This window comes from Lissotriton vulgaris, chromosome 1_1 (assembly GCF_964263255.1).
Source record: "Lissotriton vulgaris chromosome 1_1, aLisVul1.2, whole genome shotgun sequence".
NCBI lineage: Eukaryota > Metazoa > Chordata > Amphibia > Caudata > Salamandridae > Lissotriton > Lissotriton vulgaris.
The window spans coordinates 782529895-782556015 of NC_141685.1; the positions used below are offsets into that span (position 1 = coordinate 782529895).

Genomic DNA, 26121 nt, shown 5'->3' on the forward strand with positions numbered 1-26121 from the left:
TGCGTTTTCTTTGTTTGCTTGCATTTTTGCACTTTGCCCCTGGAACACTTTGTGCAGTTACGTTTTGGAATATCGAGGGTAAACTGGGGCTCCAGTCACCTCGGATATCGGAAGAAAAGAGGAAGCGCTTGTATGCGTGGTGAGAGACTTCAGCCGGTTTACCTGAACGATCGCTGCATGGACTCCGAGCAGCGCCCTCTGCTTCCGCATTCATTGTAGCAGTCCGCCTCTTTTTGTGCCTCTTGGGCACTTTTTGCCGCGCTAGAAACAACGAAGAACGCTGCTGATCCCGGAAGAGGGATTTGTTTGTTTTCGTAATACCCTACCCATTTTTTGACTGAATTCACTTACGTGGACAATCTCTTGGGGTTTTTTTTGCCTAAGTCCTACGGCTTTTTCCCCCTAGTATCCCGCATTATAGCTTTAAAGTCCCTGAGCTCAGGCTCCCTTATCGTGACCCCTTCCTGGATCTGGAAGCTCCTACAACTGTGGAGTTTTAGTCCTCCGTGCTGCCGAGACCTCCCGAGGCTGATCCTGTATAAGTCACAAGTAAGGAGGTCGTGTTTCAATACATGGTGGAGTGTGGTTGTGGGACAGGGTGAAAAAGGGGTGCACAAAGGAATTGGACTCAGGAGTAATTGTGTTTATATTGTTCCATAGGTACAGAGGCGTGCAGGTGGTGGTCGAGTATCGTTGTCCAGTCCAGCTTGGGGTGAAGCCTTTTGACGTCCATTCCCTTTGTTTTGTTTTCCTGTCCCCTGTCCTGGGCTCGAGTGTCTTCTCATGGTTATCTACCTCATGAGTGACATTTGAGTCAGGGTAGTGGATTTGGTCATACATCGTTCCTGCAGTGTTTGGGCCAGTGGAATCCAACAGAATAACAAGCCCACGAATAAATACACTGCCTGGACGAGGTATGGACGAGGACTTGGGTGGTCCCTTGGGGGGAGCCGAACGTGTGCCTACTTTGCAGGACATAGTGGGGGCTGTAGCTGCCTTACAGGCTCAGGTGCAGGATTTACAGCAGGAGAATGCAGGACTGAAACAGGAACTTGGGCTGTTAAGGCCAGAGAACAGTTGAGAGAAAGGGGACATGGTCCTGTCATACAGCCAGCCACTTTTCAGTACGGAGGTGGGATGGGTCAGAGAGCGGAGGGGGGAGCCCCTGTAGCGGTTACAGTTACGACACCTGTTCCTGTCCCCTTGGCCCCTCCTGAGAGGTTTATGGGAGACAGTAATAAGTATGGGACCTTTATGACTCAATGTCAACTGCATTTTATGTGCAGGCCGACCGCTTTTCCGGATGATAAGGCTAAAGTGGCTTTTACTATCTCGTATTTGGCTGGTACTGCGGCTCAGTGGGCTATCCCTCTTGTGGATAGTGATAATCCGGTATTGCACGACTATCTAGCGTTTAAGGAATTAATGAGAGGCCTGTTTGCAAAACATGCTTTCATGCAGGCAAGCGACGTGGAGCTCCTAAAGTTAAGACAGGGCAGACAGGATTTGCTAACCTATGTCTCAACATTCAATCGGGTGGTGTCAGAGACACACTGGCCAACAGACAAAAGAAACTCCTTGTTTTATCAGGGTTTGTGTGACGAACTAAAGGATGTGGTATCTCAGGTGGTTGATCCTCCAGACGACTGTGCTGCCTTTATAGATCTGGTGGTGAAGTTAAACGATGGGTTGTCTGAGAGACTATCAAGTTCACGCTCCACGGGATACGCCTGCAGCAACAATGCTCCACCTCCGGACCCTCTGAACACCCTGAAGTATAAACACAGGGTGTTCAGACGATACGGCGAGGGAAAAACCCCAAAAGGGGAAAAAACCCAGAAAGAATAAAGAGGAGGAGGAAAGGGGCAGCAGGGATAAAGAAACTGTAAGACAAAAATACAAAGGTTAATACAATACTTAACCCTACTCTCAGTAATTCTCACTAGTCTAATAACCCCTAAATTCACCTGTAGCAAACGTGCCCAAAAACACCCTAGTGCTGTCTCTCCCGTCTTCCTTCCTTCCTGCACAACACAAAAGAACGTATTACCAACAAGCAGTAACACTTCAAAAATAAAAGCCTTCTTTGTTGATAGCAACATACCCCATAGTACAAAAAAGGCTTTGAAGAATAGATCCAAAGAAATTGTTAATTGCGCCAGGACTTAAGTAGCACGCCTGCGCATTAACGCTGTAATGAGTACCTCCTATGGTATAAGCCAGTGCATTAGTATCCTTCAGGTCCTTAAACACGAATAAGGTAACCCAAACACGGCATGACGTAGTTCCTTCACTACTGTCATCCGCTTTGGTATTTAAATCCACTAATCCAATATTGTACCCTCAGCTTCGTGACGGCAGTGCGGAGGTCCGACTCCCCCCCTGCACTCCGCCACTTGCACCTCCAAAACAACGGGTACCGGCGCACTCCAGAAGACCCTCTCCTGGCACTTGTCAATAGACACAGTAATTCCCTTTGCTTAACTTCCTCACAGCCGCGAGGCAAAGAATAAACAGGCAGAGTCACTCCACTTGAGCAGTAAGCACTAAACCGATCTGCAGGAAGAACGCGCTAGCCAGCGCGTATCCACAGTCAACCAGAACATAGGCTTCTCTCCCTCGCAGCCGCGAGGGACAGAACAAACAAAACAGCGTTGCTCCAATAGCGCAGAGAGCGCCAAAATCTATACAGCAGAAATGAACGCGCTAACTGCGCGTTAACAAAAGTTACCGGAACGTTGGCCCGAGTTCAACATCAAAAGGATTCCCCAGTAACCTGGAACCACCGGGAGCAGAAGAGCAGCCGCTACCTCCGCCTCACAGAATCACGAGCACTGAACGTAAGGCTCCGCCCAGGGATATCCTGTTCCGCCGGGCATGCTGGGAACAGTAGTTCAGAGCCACAGCTTGCTGGGAAATGTAGTTAGGCAGGCGCGCTGGACTTACATCCTGACAGTACGCCCTCCTCCCAAGCGCCTCCTAGGCCCAGGCTTCGCAGGTAATCTATCATGGAAGGATCTCACAGCCCTAGGAGCATGGACGTGATGTACCGGTTCCCATGAATCTTCCTCGGCACCGTAACCCTTCCATGAGACCAGATACCAAAGCACCCCTCTGCTATATTTGAAATCACGGATAGACCTCACCTCGTACTCCAGATTCCCGCCACTAGCAACAACAGGAGATGCTGTTCTGCGAGACGTGAGGGCTTTCTTTAGCTATTGTACATGGAACACCGGATGGATTCTCAATGTGTTGGGCAATTTAAGTTTGTATGCGACAGGGTTGATGCGTCGCACCACAGGGTATGGCCCAATAAATCGCGGATGGAAGATACTCCTCATCTTGAAACGAATGTACTTGGTTGAAAGCCACACCTTGTCCCCTACATTGAACAGAGGGCCAGGTGTTCGGTGCCTATCTTCCCAACATTTGTACACCTCTTTTGCCCTCAACAGATGTTTTTGTACCGCTTTATGCACCCTCCTCAATGTCAGAACATGCTCCCTCACAGATGGCTGGTTAACCAAATCATCAGGTATATGGATTGGCAAGGTGTGAACATCATAACCATAATTGGCCCTGAACGGTGACATGCCTATGGAACTGTGCCCAGCATTGTTATATGCCATCTCCGCCATCCACAGTAAGTCCACCCATGACTCATGTGCTTCTTTAGAGTAACAGCGCAAATACTTCTTTAATGTTTGATTCAGACGTTCTGTCTGGCCATCTGTTTGGGGATGGAAGCTAGTAGATAACGCTGCCTCTATGCCCAATGCACTGCGCCACATACGCCAAAAGCGAGCGATGAACTGTGGCCCCCTATCAGACACAATGACTCTGGGAATGCCATGCAAACGAATGATTTGAGAGGCCAGTAACTGAGCTGTTTGACTAGCTGTGGGAAGGTTCACACACGGCACGAAATGTCCCATCTTCGTCAGGTTGTCCACCAACACAGCTGTGTTTCCCTTGTCAGGTGGGAGACCCGTAATGAAGTCCAGACTTATGTTCAACCATGGACGATCAGGCGTGGGCATAGGCATCAACAAGCCGTTCTTTTTAGTTGTGTCCCCCTTCGCTCTGGCGCATGTGTCACATTTACCAACCCATTGAGTAGTGTCCTTGACCAAAGACTCCCACCAGAAATGCCTCCTCAGCAGTTCCACGGTCTTTGTAATCCCCGGATGTCCAGCCGCTGGAGCTTCGTGACACCAACTGAATGCTTTCTTTCTAATCTCCTCATTGGGCAGAAACAAGCAATCCCCTTGGAAAGGTAAACCCTGTCTTATCTTCCTACCTGATTTGGCAGTTGCCCAACGAACCCAGGAATCCATAGACCTGGAGCCCTTGATGTCATCCAGAAATTTCTCAGCCCTGATCACACACACCACTTTGGTGGCAGGAATGATGGATTGTTCCTCCTCACGCTGTTTTAGAGGGATTTCCTGTCTGGAAAGAGCATCCGCCTTCCTGTTCTCCGAGCCAGGACGAAAGGTTACCACAAAGTTGTACTTGGAAAAGAACAGCATTCACCGCATTTGCCTTTGCGTCAGATGTCTAGCAGAGGACATGTACTGGAGGTTCCGGTGATCGGTATAAACCGTCACTGCCTGACAAGCCCCCCACAGATAAGGTCTCCACTCTTGGAAAGCCTTTTTAATCGCCAAGAGTTCTTTCTCCGCAATTGAATAGTTGACCTCAGCCGAGCTCAACTTCTTCGACAGGTAAGCAACCGGATGGAGCTGACCTGAGTGTACATCTCTCTGAGACAGAACTGCCCCTATGGCTTCATCTGAAGCATCTGCCTCAACTATAAAAGGATGTTCCAAAACAGGATGTGCCAACACCGGGACTGTGATGAAAGCATCTTTCAGAGCTCTAAACGCCTCATCAGCCTCTCTTGTCCACACAAAAGACTTCCCTTTTCTTAAGAGCCTAGTGATGGGGACCGCTGTCTGGGAAAAATGCAATATAAACCGACGGTAATAATTGGCGAACCCCAAGAAGCTCTGCACCTCCTTCACGTTCTTAGGCAATGGCCAATCCTTCACCGCCTGTACTTTCCTCTCGGACATTTGTAAACCGTTAGGACTGAGGATCACACCCAGAAATTCCACCTCTCGCACCCCAAATTCACATTTACTCAGTTTTACGTATAAGTGGTGCTCCCTTAGTTTGTCCAAGACTTTGCAAACATGTTTAGTATGACGTGATACATCCTGTGAGTAGATCAAGATGTCGTCAATATACATCACGACAAAGTGGTCCACATATTCTTTCAGAACATCGTTTATAAAAAACTGAAATGCTGCAGGAGCATTACAAAGCCCAAAAGGCATCACCAAGTACTCATATAAACCAAATCGCGTCTTGAACGCCGTCTTCCACTCATCCCCCTCTCTTACTCTGACCAGGTGATATGCCCCCCGTAGGTCCAGACGGGTATAAATCACGGCCTCTCTCACCTGATCGAGCAGAACTGAGATGAGTGGAAGAGGGTAACGGTTACGAATGGTGTTTCGATTCAGGACGCGATAGTCCACACATGCTCTTAAGTCACCATTGGCCTTCGCTATAAAGAAAAGAGGGGAAGCTGCGGGTGAGCGGGACTGTCGGATGAACCCCAAGCGAGAATGATGCTCTATGTATTCTCTCAAATGATTGGTCTCGGGTACGGGCAAAGCATACACTCTACAAGATGGTATCGTAGCCCCATCCACCAAATCAATACGACAGTCATATTCCCGGTGTGGGGGTAGAGTTTTTGCCTTTGTCTCACTAAACACATCACTATAAGCCAAGTATTCGGCTGGTAGTTGGACATCCTTTTCCGCAGCTGTAGCTACCAAAAACGGGGTGGCTAACGCTGTTACATTGGCAGACACACATGGAGTTACATGATCTTTACAATACTCAGATACAAACTGAAACGTTTTAGACTGCCAATCGACCACAGGATTGTGTTTATGTAACCAAGGCATCCCCAAAATAATTTCATACTGAGGTGCGTCAATGATGTTTAGTGATAAAACCTCAGAATGCACATATCCTTGTGTCACCACTGACAACCCCAACTCGCCTGTTCTTTCAGTAATCTGACCTGATGTTAAAGGCTGCCCATCAACTGCCAGCACGTCCTCAGGTATCTCCCTAGAGACACGAGGTAAAGCTAGACGTCTCACCAAACCTTCATCCACGAAGTTACCAGTCGCTCCAGAATCTAGCATTACCCTCACCTGACATCTTTCTAGGTCATACTCTAGTGTCATGACCACCACCAAATGTGACTCTGTCTCATCTGTACCCATAGAGGACAGAGACGTGAGTTTCCACTCATGTCTCCCTTCTACACTAGTCTTGTTGTCTTCCTTCTGCTCTCTTTCCTGTACTGTATTAGAGACAGCAACCTTTTTAAACCTACTGACATTACCCGAAGACTTGGGTTTAGATGGACATTCCCGGACGTAATGCCCCTTCTTCCCACAGTACATGCATAGGCCCTGTACTCTTCTGGCTTCCCTCTCTTCTCTTGACAAAGGAGCTCTGAGTCCTCCTATCTCCATTGGTTCTGGAAGGGTGTCAGTGGCCCCAGCGGCCTTCCGAGGGTTCCTTTCCCCACTGTAGGCTCCTCTTTCCCATCTTCTCCTATTACTCCCCCTGTCCGTGAGACGGCTGTCCAGCCGTAACACCAAATTCACCATATCCACAAATGAAGTAGGTTGTGGATCCACCTGAGCCACTACATCTTTCAAGTCATCATGTAACCCTTGATAAAATAAGGATAATCTTTTCTCCTCGGGCCATTCTGCTTCTGCCACAAGTCTATTAAAAGCAGTAAGATACGTTATTAGTTCTCCCCTCCCTTGTCTCAATGTCAACAACTCTCTGTCAGCACTGAATGTAGTAGCTCGTTGGTCGAAAACCCTCTCAAATTCATTTTTGAATGCTGCCCAATCAGTCAGGATAGCATCGTCTCTTTTTACTAAAGGTACCACCCAATATGCTGCATCCCCCACCAGATACGAAATCAAAAAAGCCACCCTAGAATGATTGGTGTGGAACGATGAAGGCTTACATGAGAAATGCATGAGGATTTGTGTCATAAACACGTGCACCTTACGGGGGTCCCCTTAGAACCGTTCAGGTGTAGCCAACGGAATGGGTGGAGGCACAGTGACCTGGACATTAGAAGATGAAGCGGAAGCGTTAAACAGATTACTACTCAGACGTTCCACCTTTTCCCGCAAGGCAGTGGTCTCTGCCTTGGAGGAGGCCAATTCTTGTTGTACCAGGACCAAAGCATGCAACACATCCTCCATAGACGCCATTGTTGCTACAAACGGATCCGGCAGAGCGAAATTCTTGGGCTTGTGATTCTATCAAGTTCACGCTCCACGGGATCCGCCTGCAGCAACAATGCTCCACCTCCGGACCCTCCGAACACCCTGAAGTATAAACACAGGGTGTTCAGACGATACGGCGAGGGAAAAACCCCAAAAGGGGAAAAAACCCAGAAAGAATAAAGAGGAGGAGGAAAGGGGCAGCAGGGATAAAGAAACTGTAAGACAAAAATACAAAGGTTAATACAATACTTAACCCTGCTCTAAGTAATTCTCACTAGTCTAATAACCCCTAAATTCACCTGTAGCAAACGTGCCTAAAAACACCCTAGTGCTGTCTCTCCCGTCTTCCTTCCTTCCTGCACAACACAAAAGAACGTATTACCAACAAGCAGTAACACTTCAAAAATAAAAGCCTTCTTTGTTGATAGCAACATACCCCATAGTACAAAAAAGGCTTTGAAGAATAGATCCAAAGAAATTGTTAATTGCGCCAGGACTTAAGTAGCACGCCTGCGCATTAACGCTGTAATGAGTACCTCCTATGGTATAAGCCAGTGCATTAGTATCCTTCAGGTCCTTAAACACGAATAAGGTAACCCAAACACGGCATGACGTAGTTCCTTCACTACTGTCATCCGCTTTGGTATTTAAATCCACTAATCCAATATTGTACCCTCAGCTTCGTGACGGCAATGCGGAGGTCCGACTCCCCCCCTGCACTCCGCCACTTGCACCTCCAAAACAACGGGTACCGGCGCACTCCAGAAGACCCTCTCCTGGCACTTGTCAAGAGACACAGTAATTCCCTTTGCTTAACTTCCTCACAGCCGCGAGGCAAAGAATAAACAGGCAGAGTCACTCCACTTGAGCAGTAAGCACTAAACCGATCTGCAGGAAGAACGTGCTAGCCAGCGCGTATCCACAGTCAACCGGAACGTAGGCTTCTCTCCCTCGCAGCCGCGAGGGACAGAACAAACAAAACAGCGTTGCTCCAATAGCGCAGAGAGCGCCAAAATCTATACAGCAGAAATGAACGCGCTAACTGCGCGTTATCAAAAGTTACCGGAACGTTGGCCCGAGTTCAACATCAAAAGGATTCCCCAGTAACCTGGAACCACCGGGAGCAGAAGAGCAGCCGCTACCTCCACCTCACAGAATCACGAGCACTGAACGTAAGGCTCCGCCCAGGGATATCCTGTTCCGCCGGGCATGCTGGGAACAGTAGTTCAGAGCCACAGCTTGCTGGGAAATGTAGTTAGGCAGGCGCGCTGGACTTACATCCTGACAGAGACGTGGTGACCGTAGTCGGGTTCAGGTGCCCAGGTGGAGTTATACGAAACCGGAAGCAAAACCCTCTGGTGACCATAAGCCCGCTCCTGAGCCCATGGAGATAGGGGGAATGAGAGGCCTGTTAACCATGGAAGAGAAAAGGAGGAGCAGGGAGTTGAATTTGTGTTTGTATTGTGGACAAGGTGGCCACTTTGCTCGAGAGTGTCCTGTTAAACCCTCAGGCCTGGCATTCAGTAAAAAGGTGGCGTGTGTTCAGGTGGACTGTAGTCCAGCTATGGGTCGAAGAGCAGTGGGGACCTATGATGTTCTGGGTGTAATAGATCAGGTGCCAAGGCATTTTATTATTCCGGCACATCTCCTGCTGTCGGGGAGTAACTGTGTGCCCGTGTCTGTTTTGTTGGATTCCGGGGCAACTGGGAATTTTATTGACATCTTGTTGGCGGACAAGTTGGAGGTTCCATGTCAGTATAAAAGACAGCCAGAGCCTGTGAGAGCCATCGATGGGACGGAATTAACTTCAGGTTCCATCACACACCAGACAGAACCATTGACGTTGTTGTGTGAGAATGGTCACTCGGAGTCAGTGGTCTTTGACCTTATTGACGCCCCTTCTTTTGGTTTAGTGTTAGGAGTCCCATGGCTCCAGGAACATAACCCTAAGATTGATTGGGTGCAACGTTTGGTGACTCTGGATTCCAAGCATTGCCTCACACATTGTTACAAGGAGGCCAGTGAACGGATTCCTCCTTTGTCTTGTGCAGGGGTGGAGGCGATGACAGTTCCTTTACAGTATTCTGCCTTTCGGGGTGTTTTTGATAAGGTCCAGGCGCAGGGTCTCCCTCCTCACCGGTCTTTTGACTGTAAAATCGACTTAATACCTGGTGTCCCTCTACCTTCTTGTCGCATATATGCGCTCTCAGAACCTGAGGAGTTACATCTCAAAGAGTACTTGGAGGAGATGTTGAGGATGGGTTTTATTCGTCCCTCCTGTTCGCCTGTGTCATCAGCGATCTTTTTCATTCCGAAGAAGGAGGGGACATTGAGAGCGTGTGTGGACTACAGGGCCCTGAACAAGGCTACTGTGAAGAATAGGTACCCTCTTCCACTCATCCCCGTGTTGTTGGACCAGCTCCGCAAAGCAACCATATTTACCAAATTGGATTTGCAGGGTGCTTATCATCTCATTTGAGTCCGACCCGGGGATGAATGGAAGACGGCGTTCAAGACCAAATACGGCCTATTCGAGTATTGCGTGATGCAGTTTGGCTTATGCAACGCGCCAGCAGCCTTCCAGTACTTCATTAACGAGGTTCTCCGGGAGTACCTGGATAGAAGTGTTATCGTCTAGCTAGACGACATATTGATTTTCTCGGAGACGGGGGCTGAGCACCAAGAACACGTCTCAAAGGTGTTACAGACGTTACAGGACCATCATCTGTACGCCAAACTGGATAAGTGCCAGTTTGGCACCTAGAAGGTAGAATTCCTGCGGTTTATCATCACAGCGGAGGGCATTCAAATGGACCCTAGAAAGATAGAGGCTATTGTCACCTGGCCTATACCATCCACTGTCAAGCAGATCCAGGCCCTTTTGGGGTTCGCCAATTTTTATCGGCGTTTTATTCCCCATTTCTCTGATATCGTGGCTCCCATGACCCGATTGCTGAGGAAGGGGGTTCCCTTTGTTTGGTCTGCTGAAGTCCAGAACGCTTTTCGTCTTTTGTTAGGGACCTTTACATCAGCCCCCGTTTTGGTGCATCCTGATACTGCCTTACCGTTCTTTGTGGAAACGGATGCCTACTTGTGTGCGGTGGGAGGGGTGTTGTCCCAAAGAGATGCCGAAACGGGTCAGATGCACCCCATTGCTTTTTTCTCTAAGACCTTGTTGCCTGCGGAGCGTAATTACACGGTGGCTGAGAGGGAGTTGTTGGCGGTGAAATTGTCTTTTGAAGAGTGGCGTCATTACCTATGGGGCGCTAGACATACAGTCACGATATATACTGATCATAAGAATCTGGAATTCTTTCGGTCTGCACGGGCGTTAACACCTCGCCAAATTCGATGGGTCTTATTTTTTAACGAGTATGACTTCGTCATTACTTATCGACCCGCCGCACAGCAGATAAAATCTGATGCCATTTCCCGGATACATGTGGAAGTTAGGGAGGAGGGACGAGTGAAAGAGGACAGACCTATGATCAGTGAAGAGAGGATTGTAGGGGTTACACACTCTGAGGACTTCCCCTCCCTGGTAAAAGGACAATTACGACAGTTGGATTTGGCCCCTTGGATGGCTCTACCCCAAGTGTTGGTGCAGGATGGGTTGTTGTATCATGGGAAATGTTTGTTTGTTCCCCCTGCTTTGAGGAAGATGGTTTTGGAGTGGTGTCATTCCTCCTCGCTGGTAGCACATCCGGGGATGCAAAAGACGAGAGAGATGTGTTTGCGCTGGTTTTGGTGGGACTCGCTGATTAAGGATATACAGTGTTACGTGGCAGCATGTCCCGTCTGTTCCACTAGCAAACCTACCCATAGCAAGCCATCTGGTCTGTTGCAACCGTTAGAGGTCCCTCCTGCTCCTTGGCACACCATTAGTATGGATTTTGTGACGGATCTACCTTCTGTGTCAGGGTATACTGCCATACTGGTGGTAGTAGATCTGTTCACAAAAATGGCGCATTTCATCCCGTTACCCAAGATCCCTACTGCTAGGGAAATGGCTTTGGTGTTTATGTCATCAGTAGTTAGGATCCATGGGTTGCCATCTGCGATTGTTTCTGACAGGGGAGCACAGTTTGTGTCCCATTTTTGGACTGAATTGTGCTCTGTGCTTAAAATAGAAGTACGTTTATCGTCAGCATACCACCCGCAATCAGATGGGCAGACTGAACAGACTAACCAGACTATGGAGCAGTTTTTGAGGTGTCTTGTTTCATCTTTGTCCTGTGACTGGATGGTGGCTCTTCCTATTGCAGAGTTTGCCTACAATAACAGTCTGCATTCCGCATTGGGTATGACTCCTTTCTTTTGTTCATTGGGTTATCATCCCAGGGCGTTAGCCATCCAGCCTACTGGGCATGTGCCAGCCATAGACGATATCTGTAGGTCCTTGGGTGGAATATGGGATAGAGCACGAGAACAGTTACAGGCAACCAAAGTCACCATGAAGGCTCAGGCAGATAAACATCGAGTCCCTGCTCCATCTTACAAGGTGGGTGACCAGGTGTGGCTAGCTTCGCGCAACCTTAGGTTGGAGGGATCTCGTAAATTGCAGCCTAGGTTTGTGGGGCCTTTTGCCATAACGCAGGTGATTAATCCCGTGGCCATGAAGCTTCTTTTGCCTGATGATTATAAGGTCCATCCTGTGTTTCATACATCACTGTTGAAGCCATATATACCAACAACACAGGTTCTGCCACCACCCCCTCCCTTGTTAATTGACGGGGAAGAGGAGTTTGAGATTCAGGCTATTGTGGATTCCAGGCGGAGGAGAGGTCGACTCTTCTACCTTGTGGATTGGAAGGGATATGCCCCTGAGGATCGGACATGGGAACCAGCCGGAAGTGTGCATGCACCACGGTTGGTTCGTTTGTTCCATAGACAACACCCCTCTAAGCCCCGTCCTGTGGGGAGGATCGTTGGGGGGGGATACTGTTAGGGAATAGGTCTAGTCTGTTTTCCATGGCCATACTCCACCATCAAATGATCGGCCCTGAGGGGAATAAAGGACCGCCCCTCCCCTGATTCAGTGCTTGGTATCTTTTAGCTTTGGGTTCCAGGTGCTGGGTTGTTGTATCTAAGCTCTCAGTTCGAGTTGGGTTCACGGGCTCGTGTTCCCTTGTTATTGGATTCCCTTTTTCGTTTTGGTTCTATTTTTGCCCCTGTCCCTTCCCTCCTGCTGTTGCTTCGTTTTGCGTTTTCTTTGTTTGCTTGCATTTTTGCACTTTGCCCCTGGAACACTTTGTGCAGTTATGTTTTGGAATATCGAGGGTAAACTGGGGCTCCAGTCCCCTCGGATATCGGAAGAAAAGAGGAAGCGCTTGTTTGCGTGGTGAGAGACTTCAGCCGGTTTACCTGAAAGATCGCTGCATGGACTCCGAGCAGCGCCCTCTGCTTCCGCATTCGTTGTAGCAGTCCGCCTCTTTGTGTGCCGCTTGGGCACTTTCTGCCGCGCTGGAAACAACGAAGAACGCTGCTGATCCCGGAAGAGGGATTTGTTTGTTTTCGTAATACCGTACCCATTTTTTGACTGAATTCACTTACGTGGACAATCTCTTGTTTTTTTTTTTGCCTAAGTCCGACGGGTTTTTCCCCCTAGTATCCCGCATTATAGCTTTAAAGTCCCTGAGCGCAGGCTCCCTTATCGTGACCCCTTCCTGGATCTGGAAGCTCCTACAACTGTGGAGTTTTAGTCCTCCGTGCTGCCGAGACCTCCCGACGCTGATCCTGTATAAGTCACAAGTAAGGAGGTCGTGTTTCAATACATGGTGGAGTGTGGTTGTGGGACAGGGTAAAAAAGGGGTACACAAAGGAATTGGACTCAGGAGTAATTGTGTGTATATTGTTCCATAGGTACAGAGGCGTGGAGGTGGTGGTCGAGTATCGTTGTCCAGTCCAGCTTGGGGTGAAGCCTTTTGATGTCCATTCCCTTTGTTTTGTTTTCCTGTCCCCTGTCCTGGGCTCGAGTGTCTTCTCATGGTTATCTACCTCATGAGTGACATTTGAGTCAGGGTAGTGGATTTGGTCATACATCGTTCCTGCAGTGTTTGGGCCAGTGGATTCCAACACATGTCCGCTTTCAATTTTTTTGGTTAATTTAATATATTTTCAGCGCCGAACCAAATACAGAGGGTCTTATTTACAAACCCCTTGTTTTTTTTGTTTATACTGCTCTGTACAATGACAGGGGATCAGTGGTATGAAGGTGTAGAAGGGTGATATGAATTACACTGTTTCCTTATACTGTTCCGGAGTAGTTTGCTACTCGCCGAAAAAAGCGCTTCAACTTCTCGTCAGGCGTAGTAAGCGCTATATAAATGCAATTACAATACAATACAGTGATGGGAGGATCAGGGTTTGAAGGTGAAGAAGGGAGGTATGGACAATGCTAGGTACTTATACCAATCAGCGCAGTTTGTGAATGGTCGGCTTTGTTAAAGCAGGTCCGGGGGTACTGACAGTGCTGTTTTCCTTAACTGCTCTATACAGAAAGGTGAGGATTTACATCACTAACAAACATAAAGGAGGTACCCTTTTAACTAGAAAAGGGAGAGGGTGTGTAACACTGCAACAAGTAAAGAACTTCCTTTCCCTGCTTTTATACAAAATGATTAGTGTACAAAACAAGGGGACCCATAAAGGTAGCGAGGGACCTCGGGTAATTTGTATGTTTAGAGCTAACAAAGGTCCTAAGCTTTTGGTAGATATAACGTGTAATAATAAGCACAGACTTAAAATGAAGACTATGTATTTTTTACTCCAATGTCCAGCCGGACAAGGAGGTTTTTATTTCAAAGATTTTGGTGAATATATACAGAATTTGGGAAGTGGAGCAAGCCACAATTAACTGGGCACAAGCCTGTACCGAGTCAAGGGGAAAAGAAAAGACAATACATGGGGGGAAGGATAGAATAACAGGCAAACAAGGTGGAGAAAGACGGTGGCTTATGGTACAATGAAATATTACATAAGCTCAGAACCGGCAGTAACTGCAACACATATTACAAGATTGAAAAGGGATGGTTGAAAGGATTTATGACATTCAAGGAGAGGAGGACCTTCTACTCCACCTCGTCCCTCACCTGACAAAAAATATGCAAGAGAGTACGAAAATAAGAGTTTTGATAACTTTCTTCAATTGTGTCGCCATTACCTTCACCAAAATGTTAACGTCCATATTTATCAAAGAAATCAGGCGATAGCTTGAGCATTCCAGGGGATCTTCCCCCAGTTTAGGGAGCCCTGAAATACGTGCCCTGAGAAACTTAGCAAAGAGGTGCCTGTTGTCAGGGGCCTCCTGGTGAATCAAGACTAAGATGGGGATGGTTTTGGCTGTGGCTTTGGTAGCTTTATAAAATTCAGCCAGAAGGCCGTCCTCACCAGGTGGGCATGAACTTGATTGCTGAGGTGATTTTCTCCACTGAGATTGGTTGGTCATCAGCTTTGGCAGTTTTAGGGTGTTAAAAAAAGTGGAATCTATGTTGCAGCCGGGACGTTCCATCCATATATATGCATGCATAACATTTCTGAAATTCTGCCACTATTACCGTCTGATGGGTGACAAGCTTCTAGATTACAAATGTCAGGAATAATCCTAGAAGAATTTTGAAGGCGGGGTTGGTAAGCCAACAACCTACCCGCCTTGTCACCTCTTTTGTAATGTGTCTGCCGAATGCGGAAGAGACTTTTCTCCACCTCTTTGGTACAGAGTATATTCAATTGGTATTTAGCTAGAGGAATCTCCTGGAGAAAGACAGGTTTCGAGAGGAAGAGTAGGCAGTAGACAGAGACCCGATCCTTGCTTCCAGCTACCGCCTGGACTCTAAAATCATCTATTTAGTTAGGATTGAATCCCTCATCAGGATACTGCTAAGCACGACCATCACTGTCCCCACAACGTCTGTGCCGTGGTCACCGAACCCCTATTATCTTCCAAATGTCTTCCAACATATTCTGTGAGGCTACGTTTTACCTCGGGTCCTTATAATGGGAGATATTGAATCACCAAGATCCTTGGGGAAATATTTGCAAACTCAGGTCTAAATGCAGCTCCATAAGGTCATGATCCGAGATGCCACAAGGGGTTATGTTTGCATCTGTTAAGTGTTGGGCTACTAAAGAGGTACAAAGAAAGTAGTTAATGCAAGTCCAAATGTTTTGAGGGAACGAGGAGAAGGTTTAGTCTTTAGCTTGTGGGTGCAAGAGTCTCTAAGGGTTCAAAAAGAGCATGATCCTGCATTAAGTCTCGTAGGGCATGCCTGCCCCAATCATGGTGCGTGTCTTGCTTGCCCAATCTGTCCAAGAAAGGGGCAAGTGTAACATTCCAATCCCCTCCAATAATGACTGTAGATGTACGAAATGATGTTATTTAAACTCACCTCCTACGCCGACAACACACAGCTGATCCTCTCCCTCACCAAAGACCCTTGCACCACCAAAACCAACCTCCACAAAGAAAGGAAAGGCGTCGCTGAATGGATGAAGAACAGCCGTCTGAAACTGAACTCGGACAAAACTGAGGTCCTCATCCTCAGCTCCACCCCCTCAGCCTGGGACGACTCCTGGTGGCTGACTGCCCTGGGCGCAGCACCAACACCCACCGACCACGCATGCAACCTGGGATTCATCCTCGACTCCACTCTCCATGACAAAGCAAGTCAACTCTATCTCATCCTCCTGCTTCAACACCCTCCGCATGCTCCGAAAGGTCTACAGGTGGATCCCCATTGACACAAGAAGAACGGTTACCCAGGCTCTCGTCAGCAGCAGACTGGACTACGGAAACACCCTCTATAAAGGAGCCCCGCCCAAACTGCTGAAATGACTGCAAAGCATACAGAACGCCTCTGCATGCCTGATTCTTGACATCCCTCACCACAGCCACATCATACCCCACCTGAGAGTCCTGTACTGGCTTCCCGTCAACAAAAGGATCACATTCAAGCTCCTCACCCATGCACACTAGGCACTCCACAACACCGGACCAACATACCTCAACAGACGACTCACCTTCTACACCCCAAACCACCAGCTCCCCTCCGCAGACTTCGCCCTCGCCACTGTTACCCGCATCCGAAGAACGACCACCGGCAGCAGATCGTTCTCCTACCTTGCTGCCAAATCCTGGAACGCCCTCCCCATCCTCCTACAGCAGACCGAAGATCTTCTGACCTTCAGGAGGCTACTCAAGACCTGGCTGTTCGAGGAGTGGCAGCACCACCAACCCTCCCCCCCCCCCCCCCCCCCCCAGCGCCTTGAGACCCTTACAGGTGATTAGCACGCTCTACAAATGCCTTAATTGATTGAAACTTGTTAAACACCAAATACCCAGAGGTGTCTTGGCACTGAAGTGGTATACATACACATCTGGATCACTGCCTAATTCTGGAAAAAAACACGTTTTAAGACTCTTTCCAAGAGATGATAAAGAATTTGCAGATCTAATGTTAATCAGGAGAGAATTCCAACATTTTGCGGTTCCATAACTCAGGGTTCGGCAACCCCAATTGGAAGTACGAAACCTGATGTCAGCAATCTGCCAATGTTAGAAAGAAACCCAGACTTACATGTCTCTGGGGCATAAATAGAGCCATCATTTACAGTCATCTCCTATTTTGAGAGCTTGGAAAACACATAGCTACCCTTCATGTTTGATCAGGTATGGAGGGTTCTATACGAGAGGTTTTTGTGGAAAATGTAGGAAGCTGGCTCTGTATATACTATACCAAAGTGAGGTATAGTGGGCACGAACCCCAAAGGTAGGCAGAGGTAAAGTTAGTTAGCACCTCACTCTCTATTTGTAGTAGTGTGGTGGAGTGGTAAGGCTTTATCAGAGGACAGTGTTGACAATTTGTTGCACACACTCAGTCAGCAAATTAATTCACACACTCAAAGACTGAACTTTAGACCAATTGTTTTTGTATGAAAATATTCTTTTAGTTATTTTATTTTCTAGAACCAAGCAAGCCTGGCACAGGTAAGCAATAAATACTTAACAGTAGTAATGCCGTTTGTAAACATTTTGAATGTATATGCACTTTCATTTGACTTACAGTATGGTTGCAGAGAAATGCAACACTTTGTAAATACAGTACATAGACTTGAATGGGCTTTTCAGTAAAATAACAGGTAAGTTGCTTTTTAGATTACTTTTCTTACTCAGAGTAGTATACCTGGATACTACGCTGGGACATTTCCTGTAAACAGGTAAGTAAAATCGTTTTGGTTAAATGGCACCATATTAAAGAATTCCTTTAGGTTTTCAAACTCCACACTAAGAAACTTTTCGAAGATAAACAGTCAATGTTATCATATGGAGGAAAATAGTGTTATCCGTTTTATGGTAAGTTTTTGGTAGTGGGAGTTGAGGTTCTGGGGGTAGACGCATTTGCACCCTAGAAGTGGCGCAGTGAAATCTGGTAGACATAACTGCGTCACTTCTACGAGGCTTACTTACGTGGGTACCCCCACCCTGCATACTTTATACCTGACCCAGGTATAATGTACCCCAGGGGTTTACAAAGTGACGCATCTGCTTAGATGCGTCACTTTGTAAATAGGGCGCATCAGGAGGCATGTTTTACGCCGCCGATGCGTCACTAAAAGTGACGCAACGGAAGCGCAAAACTTTCGCAAGGCCTCATAAATTGGGCTCCCTATACTTAGTAGTGTTGCTAGGAATGCCAATGGAGGAATGTCTGCAAGTTATTATAAACAAACAATTCTTAGAGCATTGTGTTGTCAGTCACTCAAAACGTGACTATTAAAGGTACATTGAGAGATCCTGGATTTGAGATGTGTTTGTGGTTATGATCAATGCAGTCAGGTGAAGGGGCATAATTCTTTGTATTCGCTGACTTTGGTCTGACAAAACACAAAAACTGCACCTCGATGATACTCACATTCAGCTGGCCAATGTGCTAGCATAAATGTATTGGCTACTCATGAATGTAGTTGAGGGTCTTGGTCCAGTCTGCCATGTTCCAAATGATTCCATTCATTCCTGTCTTACTTACCGGACCAAACATGACGTAAATGTAAGCATGTTTTAACTATTGAATAGCTTTAACTCATAATTCAGGATAGACTCATTAAACTACATACTTTAAATGGCAACATGATTCAAGTGTCTGTGTAATTAGAATATCTGTTCCTCTTTTCTAGGGCACATTAAGCTCCCACCACTGGAGAAATGCATGGAAGATATTGCTAAGAAGAGCAACGTGATAAAACAAAGGTAATAATTGTTCCATAAGGAATGCGGATTCCTCCAACCTCAAGCTCCATCCCTTTCCATCATACACTGCCATATAACTGCTTGCGCATTCGCAAAGAGTATTTCTTGGTTTATGGCCAGTTACCTGTAAATCGGACTCAAGGATTATCTTCAGCTTGATGGCACCAGGTCTTGATGCTCCATCATGTATGGCATTGGACCGTCTGACTCTCTTCTTTTCCCTACCCAACGAGCTGGGAGTGCTTTAAAACAATATATAGAACAGAGTTTTACGTAGCGTTAACTTGACCCGAATCGGGTATCAGAGCGCTTTACGTTGCACTAGTTGCATTACATGAGGACACATTAATATTTGTTAGGCCCTAGGAGATTAAGTGATTTGCTCAGAATCACAGGATGTTCAGCGTCACTGCCGAGACTCAAACCCTGTTCCCGGGTCGGCCTCCCTAGCCGTTAGACCAACTCTTCTCCCAGTTGTATAAGTGCTTTCCAAAATCATTAAATGATACAGAATGCTGTAGACCTTTCTTGATATTAAAAATTGTATTTTCATTTCTTTCAACATGGTAAACATTTGAAGGGCCAATACAATATGCTTATACCAGGGGAGCATGCCACACGATGCTTCTGGATATACAAAGTAGACTAATGGTGATTGCAGCTAACATGAATATATAAATAGACTATGGGTACAATGAAATAACACCCATCAGTATGCAAAGCTAGAGTTTATCATATATCACTGACGAGATGTATTTAACTACATGAATTGCAGATGGGAGCAGTTTGCTAACAGGTCCCTGTTAACATATGCTACTGTACTATTTCAAGTGTTCAGTTCACCATATCTTTGTAATTTTTCAACTCTTTAATTATCCTATATCTTAATTCTCTTGAAGGGGATTCTATTTAGCGCCATTGTGGCGATAATTCAAGCATCCAGTTCTCCTTGTTTTATTTGTGTTCTCTAGTGTTATTTCTCCTTGTTTTAATCAGCCCTTTTTATGATCTGATCCCGATATGTTTTATCCATTTTGAACGTCCCCTCTTACCAAGTTTATCTGTTCTTCCCAGTGCCTTAACCTGTCATGTTTTCCTGCTTGCCTAAGTGCTCTAGTGTCCTTGGTTTCATAATCCCTTTCTAACCTTCCCTTTTGAGTGTTGTATTTCTTCATGATCTTACCTGAACTATTGGGTATCCTGGCCCCTTTCTATTCTGACCTTCCATTTGCCTTACCTCACTGTTGCTTTAAGTGCTTACTGTCATGTTTGCTTTAACTAACCTCTGGCGTGCCTAATTGGTGCTAGTTGGATATCCTTTTCTAGTGCTGAAGGCCCACATTTATCTCATGTCTTTAATTCATATTACCGAATGTTTGAAACTAAGCAAAGAAGAAAGGATAGAGTGGTGGAACTCACATGATACTGACTCTACTAGCCAGAAGCACACATCTGTCTCTGGTCAAGTCTCCCAACCATCTCAAAGATATATAGCCCTCATCTCTTTCTATCACATAACATCTTCAATTTTTTTTTTTTGTCCTCATTAGCCACATAGTCGATCCAGGGGCGCTCCTACCACGAGACCTGATCTCCCCTGTATCACCAAGAGACCAAATAATGATCTCCTAAGACACAAGGAGGCAGACAAGATGTCTCAGGCAATGAAGAACCCTGCACGAACTATCTCCATTCGGGCCATTTATTGGCAGGTAGTCTGACAGCAGTATGGCATGGGGTGCCTCCCATTGGGCAAGGAGATTTCGGCCTAATCATCGGACCCGGGGAAAAGAAAAAAAAAACCCCCAAAAAAAAACCCCGGGTTGGCTAAATATTCCGTGTCCACTCAATCAAGAAGTTCCAGAATCAATGTTACACACAAGCATTATTCCATTCCATGTCATCACCAATCAGTGACATCATCCTACAAGGCCAACACACTACCTACAAGACACATCTAAAATAACCACATACAAACACACACACAACAAACAAGAACAAGGAGTAAATCAGATAGTACCAGAAACATTTCACATTTATACCAAGTAGGTTTACAATTTGTTTCAGGTAAAATTCAATGAGCCTCAATAGCAGTCTCTTTCTGCAATAAACTTCAACAACACACCCCCATCCAGGAATGCTATCTTCACTTGGAAGACTCAAAACAGTAGTTTTCTGTTGTCATAATGATCTTACAATGTCTGTGGGTCGTCCCCGTTGTACCAGAATGTCCCTCCAAATCGATTCCCTAATTAATCCCTCCAAATCAGTATTGTTTATTAAATGATAGAGCTTTAATCCTCAAATAGTTCCAGGTTCTCTTGCGTTGCAAAGTCACACAATTACACTACAGCCTAACACCCCTCCAAGCTTCAGATAAACAGAGCTCTTATTTTCCTACATAATCTTTCTGGTCTATTAACACATTTTACCCAAGTCTAATGTTATGACAACATGCACCTTTTTCTGTTTTAATTTATATTCTTCATCTGTTGCTCAATCACTTTTCTCTCACCATTTTCCCCATTTCACATATTTCTGAATTCTATATTTTGCCATTCATGGCATAACGTAGTTACAAAAATCCTTCATTTTAATAATTCAAAGCTAGACCTTCCCATACCAAAATGTGGGGTTATCCTACAAGCCATCCGAGAGGTTTGTGCACCCTTATATCAGATTCTGGGATGGAACTCTAAAAATCTCCACACATGCATTTGCCCATGTCTCTGCACCATCAGCTTCCTACACTAAAAAGTAGCAGAGTGTGTAAAACACTAAACCCATAACAATACTGGGGGGGTGGGGTGGGGGAGACGAGGGGTGATTCTCTTCTGACATTTTGCTCTGCGTTAGTGTCACAAAAGTGTCCTTAACCAGTACAAATGTTTTTTTCCTGATTCACTCTCCAATGCCAAACGTGTTTTGCGCCGGAAAGTGCCCAAAGGTAACACAAAGCAGCTCAAAATGCTGCTTTGCACTACTTTACGTCAAGAGGGCATTACATGGGTGGGACATGGGCATTCCCAGGCAACAACCCTTTCTTTTTGATGCTAAACCCTATCCACTAACATTAACAGACAGGGTTCAGCGCCAATAGCATGCATTAAAAGGAGAAATGTTTTCATTTCTCCTTTCTTTTCCAACTTTGCATGCCTGCTGCACTGTTCAGCACACATACAAAGTAGGAAAGGGTTTTTCACTTGTAAGCCATAGTATTTTGTACAGGAAGGATACCCTTCCTGTACAAAACCTATTGTAGAATCTATTGTAGACTCTATGGCGCTAAGATGTGTGCCTGGTGCAAAGCAGCTGATATCCGCACCGGAGCTAGGGAGAGGGGACTAGAGAGACATTTTTCTGTAGATATGGCGCCCTCCTGCTCTCTTCCTGTCACGCAACGCAGCACAGCATTTTTGTCCTGCATTCCTTGTCACCATTGAGAATCTGGGCACAAGTGTCAGTACTACAATGGTGCTGCCCGAGAAGAGTCAAGTCTCGCTGTTGCTACGGTGATCTCCGTGTCAATGATAAGCCACACACCCAGACTACCCTGCCCATGAGATCCTGACATCCTCTTGCAATGCAACCATAACTGCACCGCCAACTGAGTGCCTTCTTTTACCACAAATTCATGCATTTCTCTTGACTTTTGCCTTTAGGATGACATAGAAAAACCTTTGTTTTTAATTCTACTCCTCTCCTCTTGCACGGATCAGGATCATTGGGGGCTTTCCCAATAGACTGATTAAAGTCTCTCAGGTGATGTAATGTGTCTGCCCTTTCTCCAAATTTCCTCTGATGATTAGCCTTCATGATAGAAGTTCAGTGACCTTGAACCAGTGCCACAGTGTTCAGCCCAGCCCTGGTTGAATGATTGTTGGTTTTCAGTGGCTCAGAAGTGCTATAGTTGGCATTCCCCTCTTTTGGGCCTGAAGACAGCATGACACAGATTTTTTTCCTGATCAGGCAACCTGCAGGACTAAATGAAGGCATGAAACAGGGCATGTGGACAGTTCTTTTGGGTTGGACGCCAAAACATCTCAGATTTTTCGCTTGTTCACTCTTTGGACCTCCACAAATCATGTGATCTTCCTCAGCTGAGTTCTGTCCCATAACAAAAACTTGCAGCGCTTACGAAACTAATTGCATACCTTAGTTAATGGCTTGGGGGAACCGCCCTAGACTCTAGTTTTGTACCTAATCAGCATTCTAGCAGTTTCCAAAAAGCAGTAGCACACTGTTGTATCTTCCCTCTTTTCTTTTGGTTCCTTCCTCGCCTCTCCATTTCTGCCCTGTTGTACATTCCTAGAATGTTGTGAGTGTTCTATGGTGCACTCTTTTGTGCCAACGGTTTTGCTCACTGGTTTTTGGATGCTGTTGCTGATACCCATGCTAATTAAAGCTACTGAACACTTCTACTGTTTCTACTGAATTATTTCACTGGCGACGAGTTGTTGTGAGGAGGATAACGTCACGACATTCTACCAATAATGGATTATTTTCGCATTTATATTACCCTACATATGTCAGCGCTCAAGGAATATTTGCAGGGCATACTTATCTTGCGGTCCGAGTCAGAGCTGTAGCTGGGGCTGGTTTGGAGCTGCAGGTATAGGAACAAGGCTGTTTGGGGATCTCATATGCGGGCCTTTGGTCATTATGGGGCCTATTTTCAAGCACGGCATTAAAATTATCACCGCTTTAGCGGCAGAAAACTGCTGCTAAAGCGGCGATAATGGGCTTGATAATATGCCCTGGAGAATTCCAATAGAAGCCCATGTTGACACCAGAAAATGAGCTTCTATTAGAACTCTCAAGGGCATATTATCAAGCCCATTATCGCCACTTTAGCAGCAGTTTTCTGCCGCTAAAGCGGCGATAATTTTAACGCCGTTTCTTGATAATATGCCCCTATGGCACCATCTTCCAGTACACCAAGTTCCTTTTCACACACAGCATGAACAGTGTTCCTCACAGAGCACAGCAATGAGCCTGTGATGTCAGATTTATTGTGACGGTTTTGATTTATTTATGCTGTCATCATATTTACATTTTTCCAATTTATGAACGATCAATGGCAAAATAATTACTCATAAAACGATGTATGGCTTCCATAGACTTTGCTTAATAAGGCACCCACGTTGTGCACATCAAATTAATTCGTAAGGACTTACAATAGGGCCTAGATAAGCCAGAGGACTAAAAGTTAGCACCCTTGAGGGGTACTTATTAGATGTCAGAATCCACCTACCATCCTTCTAATTTGAAAATTGCATAGCGTTGAGTAAGAGTCACAGGTTTCATACAACATTGAAAGGAGGCCATGCCTGCCTTTGTAAGCTGTGTGTAATTATAACCAACGTCCCCATATGTCCCTTCCGGCACAATCCCCACCCAGAAAACACAATCTGGCCTTTTCGAAAGGACACGCGAATCTAGCCATGGCTTGCAGAAATGGCCACTTGACTCTAGACTGGTCCCCAGAACTGGGCATGACACTCCAGGTGAACCTTTCACAGCTGTACAAAATGCTTACAAAGGTGGCATAAGAACTGGATTCTACACTCTAGATGTGGCTCCAATAAGTGGTCAGAATATCCCAGAAAGTAGAGTGATTTGAGTGTGTCATCTGCCGCACAAGGGTTGATTCCTTGTAGAATCAAATCTGCCTTTCATCCGGCTAAATACGATAATCTAAAATGGTAGAGATTCTAAGCAGAATGTATATGTATAGGAATACATTTTGATATAAATATATGAAATAAACTGCTGTCTTCCCATGCACCTGCAGAGTACATTTACATGATGTGTAGCTATATAAGAGCTATATATAAAGCCGCATACGTCATTTAAAATGTGTACATTTTGCCTGCACTATCAGTCCTTGGGTGTGAATTCACAACTAAGCATCCTAGAAGCTGCACTGCTTTCCAAGTAGAGCTTCTTTCAAACATGGCTCGTGGCATCTGGTATCTGAGGAACCTATCTCTGCAGGACAGTGCACCTGGAATTGCTTCACCGTCAGCCATTCTGAATTCTCTCTACCTTTACCAGAGAAGTTGGGATTTATGCACACATTGTCATTCCTTTTACTAAGTAACTGAGGCAAGTAAAGCTAAAACATAATAAACCCAGGATACATTTATGTACGGGGTATAACAAAATAAGGCTTCTTTCAAAACGAAGATACAAGATTAGGTCACCTGCTGTCCTAATATCTTTAAGTGCCTATTTTATATACAGATTTCTTCATCTGTTGCAAGGATTTTAGGAAGCCGAAGCAAAATAGCATGTTGCCATTCGGGTGCTCTACAGCCCTATTATTTTTGTCTGTTTAGTGTTATCTGGTATGTATTCAGGATTGCCTGTGGCATCTGTGTGCACTCATCTTTTTGCCTCACCACACACATCAGTTGTTGCTTAAGGAACTTTTGACTTTGGAGTATACATGTGCATTAAAAAACAATAAGAGAAATCCTGCGTTTATAATTAAAAGCCAGCTGATGACAATAGGCACTATTAGATATTGCAAAGTCATCTAAAGTTGTAGTCAGGGCAAGCATGTATTCCTGAATCAGATTGCATGACCCACTGTATAGTAATTGTAAAGCTACTCAATCCCTGGCGGCACAGCACTCAGGATAATATACTGCATCGCTAAACACTTATAAGGTCCCAAAGGACACTGCAAAACACATACGTAAAAGACATTGGCATTTAAGACACCAATAGCTCTAACTCTCACAAATGCGAGACCTATTGCATTGCAAATGCTTGTTCTAGAGTGTGTTATGCAAAATGGTTTTAAGTAAACAAAATGAATCTCCCTGAGGGCACAGTGAACCTGCTTAACCAACAGAGAGCAAACAGGAACGGCCCTGCCTTAAACCAGAGAGGCTGAACTAATCCAGGTAATTATGTGATTACCTGAAACCAGCCTCGGAATACTTACGCCGTCACCGAGTTGCAAACACTAGAAACTAAATTGCTTATACCTACAAGTCTGAATCCCGACCTCGGCACTAGAGTCAAAATCATGTGATTCTGGGCACTTAATTTCCCTGCACCGAAAATTACACATTCGTCTCATAGATCCCGACTCCTCCAACCCACTACCACCCACCTGCTTTAAAAAATGTAAATTAACTTACCCACTCTGCTGACTCGTCTCCACCGATTCTCTCTGCTTCTTCAGTCTATCAGTTCTGGTGGTCTCTGCAGCAATTGAAGTCTCCAGTCCAATTCAGGTGCTGCTGACATGCTGTTGATAATGGTAGCGGCATGAGAGCAGCGCTAGGATTGGCTGAAGCGGGCAGCCTCGACGCTCCAGCAGGCACTGGGGGCCTGGGTCTGCTCTCCACCTAGTGATCTTAGACAGCTGGGTGGAGCTGTTTACATGGCACATGTTAGGCTGGCCATCGCAAGACAACCGGCCAACCTGACATGCGCTGTGTAATTTATGGTGGAGTGAGCATCAGTCCCCTGCTACACGTCAGCAGCCGTGGCCCTGCTCCCAAACACGGC

The 26121-nt window shown here is 45.9% G+C and overlaps 1 protein-coding gene across 1 annotated transcript in view; it reads left to right on the top strand.

The window, feature by feature from the left end:
- Positions 1 to 26121, top strand: part of LOC147747820 (dimethylaniline monooxygenase [N-oxide-forming] 2-like) — a 286573-nt gene that overhangs the window by 248499 nt on the left and 11953 nt on the right. Inside the window, exon 8 of the mRNA XM_086956221.1 lies at positions 18522 to 18594. Within this exon, the coding sequence (XP_086812347.1) occupies positions 18522 to 18594 (73 nt within the window). The remainder of the gene's footprint in view (positions 1 to 18521; positions 18595 to 26121) is intronic.